The following is a 1565-nucleotide window of genomic DNA, read 5'->3' as shown; positions in this document are numbered from 1 at the left end:
CCTCCCCTCCCCGTCCCCCCTCCCGTAACCCGGGCACCGCGGGGGGGACCACCCCGCCCTCCGACCCCCGCGACCACCAGCACCACCATCACCATCCTCATCCTCGCCCTGCTGAGCCCCGCGCGCTCCTGCCCGGCCGTGTGCCGCTGCTCCGGCGGCCGCGTCTACTGCAACGACCGCGGGCTGACGGCCGTGCCCGAGGGGCTCCCTCCCGGTGCCACCACGCTGTTCCTGCAGAACAACCGCATCGGCGACGCGGGCATCCCGGCTCGCCTGGGCCGGCTGCCGGCGCTGCGGGTGCTTTACCTGTACGCCAACGCGCTGGAGCAGCTGCCGGCTCACCTGCCGCCGGCGCTGCGGGAGCTGCACCTGCAGGAGAACAACGTGCGCGGCCTCTGCCGCCGGGCGCTGGCCCGGGCGCCGCTGCTCGAGCGCCTGCACCTGGACGATAACTCGGTGTCGGCGGCCGGCATCGAGGAGGACGCGTTCGCCGAGAACCGCCGGCTGCGCCTCCTCTTCCTCTCCCGCAACCACCTGAGCAGCGTCCCCGCGGGGCTGCCGCCGGCGCTGGAGGAGCTGCGGCTGGACGACAACCGCATCCACACCATCCCGCTGCGGGCCTTCGAGGGGCTGCCGGCGCTGCGGCGCCTGGTGCTGGACGGGAACCTGCTGGCGAACCAGCGCATGGCCGACGACACCTTCAGCCGCCTGGGCAACCTCAGCGAGCTGTCGCTCGGGCGGAACGCGCTGGCGGCGCCGCCGGCCAACCTGCCCCGGGCGCGGCTCCGCCGCCTCTCGCTGGCCGCCAACGCCATCAGCCACGTGCCCGCCGGGGCTCTGGCGAGGATGAGGGCGCTGGAGAGGCTGGACCTGTCGGACAACAACCTGACCACGCTGCCCCGGGGGCTCTTCGACGACCTGGGCAGCCTGAGCCACCTGGGGCTGCGCAACAACCCCTGGTTCTGCGGCTGTAACCTGGCCTGGCTGCGGGACTGGCTGCGGCGCCGCGCCCCGCCGCGCCTGGAGGTGCGGGGGCTGCTGTGCCAGGCGCCGGCGAGGCTGCGGGGGCTGCCGGTGGGCGAGCTCCGGGGAGAGATGGACGCCTGCGAGAGCCCGGCCGCGGGTGCCGGGACGTCCCCCGGTGCGTCGCCCGCCGCGTCGCCGGTGTCACCGGGAGGAGCCGCCGCCGCCGCGCCGGGGCTCTGGGTGCAGGCGGCTCCCGGCGGGGCGCTGAGGGTGCGGTGGCCGCCGGCTCCTCCCGGGGCGTCGCTGAGGCTGAGCTGGCTGCGGCCCGGGGGGGGAGCCGTGACCGAGACCTTGGTGCGGGGGGAGCGCGGCGAGTACGTGGTGCGGGCGCTGCAGCCCCGGGCGCCGTACCGGGTGTGCCTCGCCGCCCTGGAGCCCCCCGCCGCTCCCCCGCTCTGCGCCCAAGCCCGGGCGGGGGCCGGGGACCACCCCCAAGCCGCGGGCCCCCCCGGGGACGCCCCCCCGGCGCTGCCCCCGGCCGCGGCTCTGGGGGCGGCGGCGGCGGGGGCGGCCGGGGGGGGGCTGGGGGTGCTGGGGGG

General features: G+C 77.8%; 1 protein-coding gene across 1 annotated transcript in view; it reads left to right on the top strand.

Annotated features, from left to right (window-relative positions):
* Positions 1-57: 57 nt before the first annotated feature.
* Positions 58-1565, top strand: part of LOC121340060 (leucine-rich repeat transmembrane protein FLRT1-like) — a gene marked incomplete at its 5' end in the record, with an annotated part of 2642 nt that continues 1134 nt past the window's right edge. Inside the window, one exon of the mRNA XM_041412450.1 lies at positions 58-1536. Coding sequence (XP_041268384.1) covers positions 58-1536 — 1479 coding nt within the window. The remainder of the gene's footprint in view (positions 1537-1565) is intronic.

This window comes from Onychostruthus taczanowskii, unplaced genomic scaffold, assembly GCF_017590055.1.
Source record: "Onychostruthus taczanowskii isolate IOZ18803 unplaced genomic scaffold, ASM1759005v1 scaffold393, whole genome shotgun sequence".
NCBI classification, from domain to species: domain Eukaryota; kingdom Metazoa; phylum Chordata; class Aves; order Passeriformes; family Passeridae; genus Onychostruthus; species Onychostruthus taczanowskii.
This window is presented reverse-complemented; position numbering and strand designations above follow the sequence as displayed.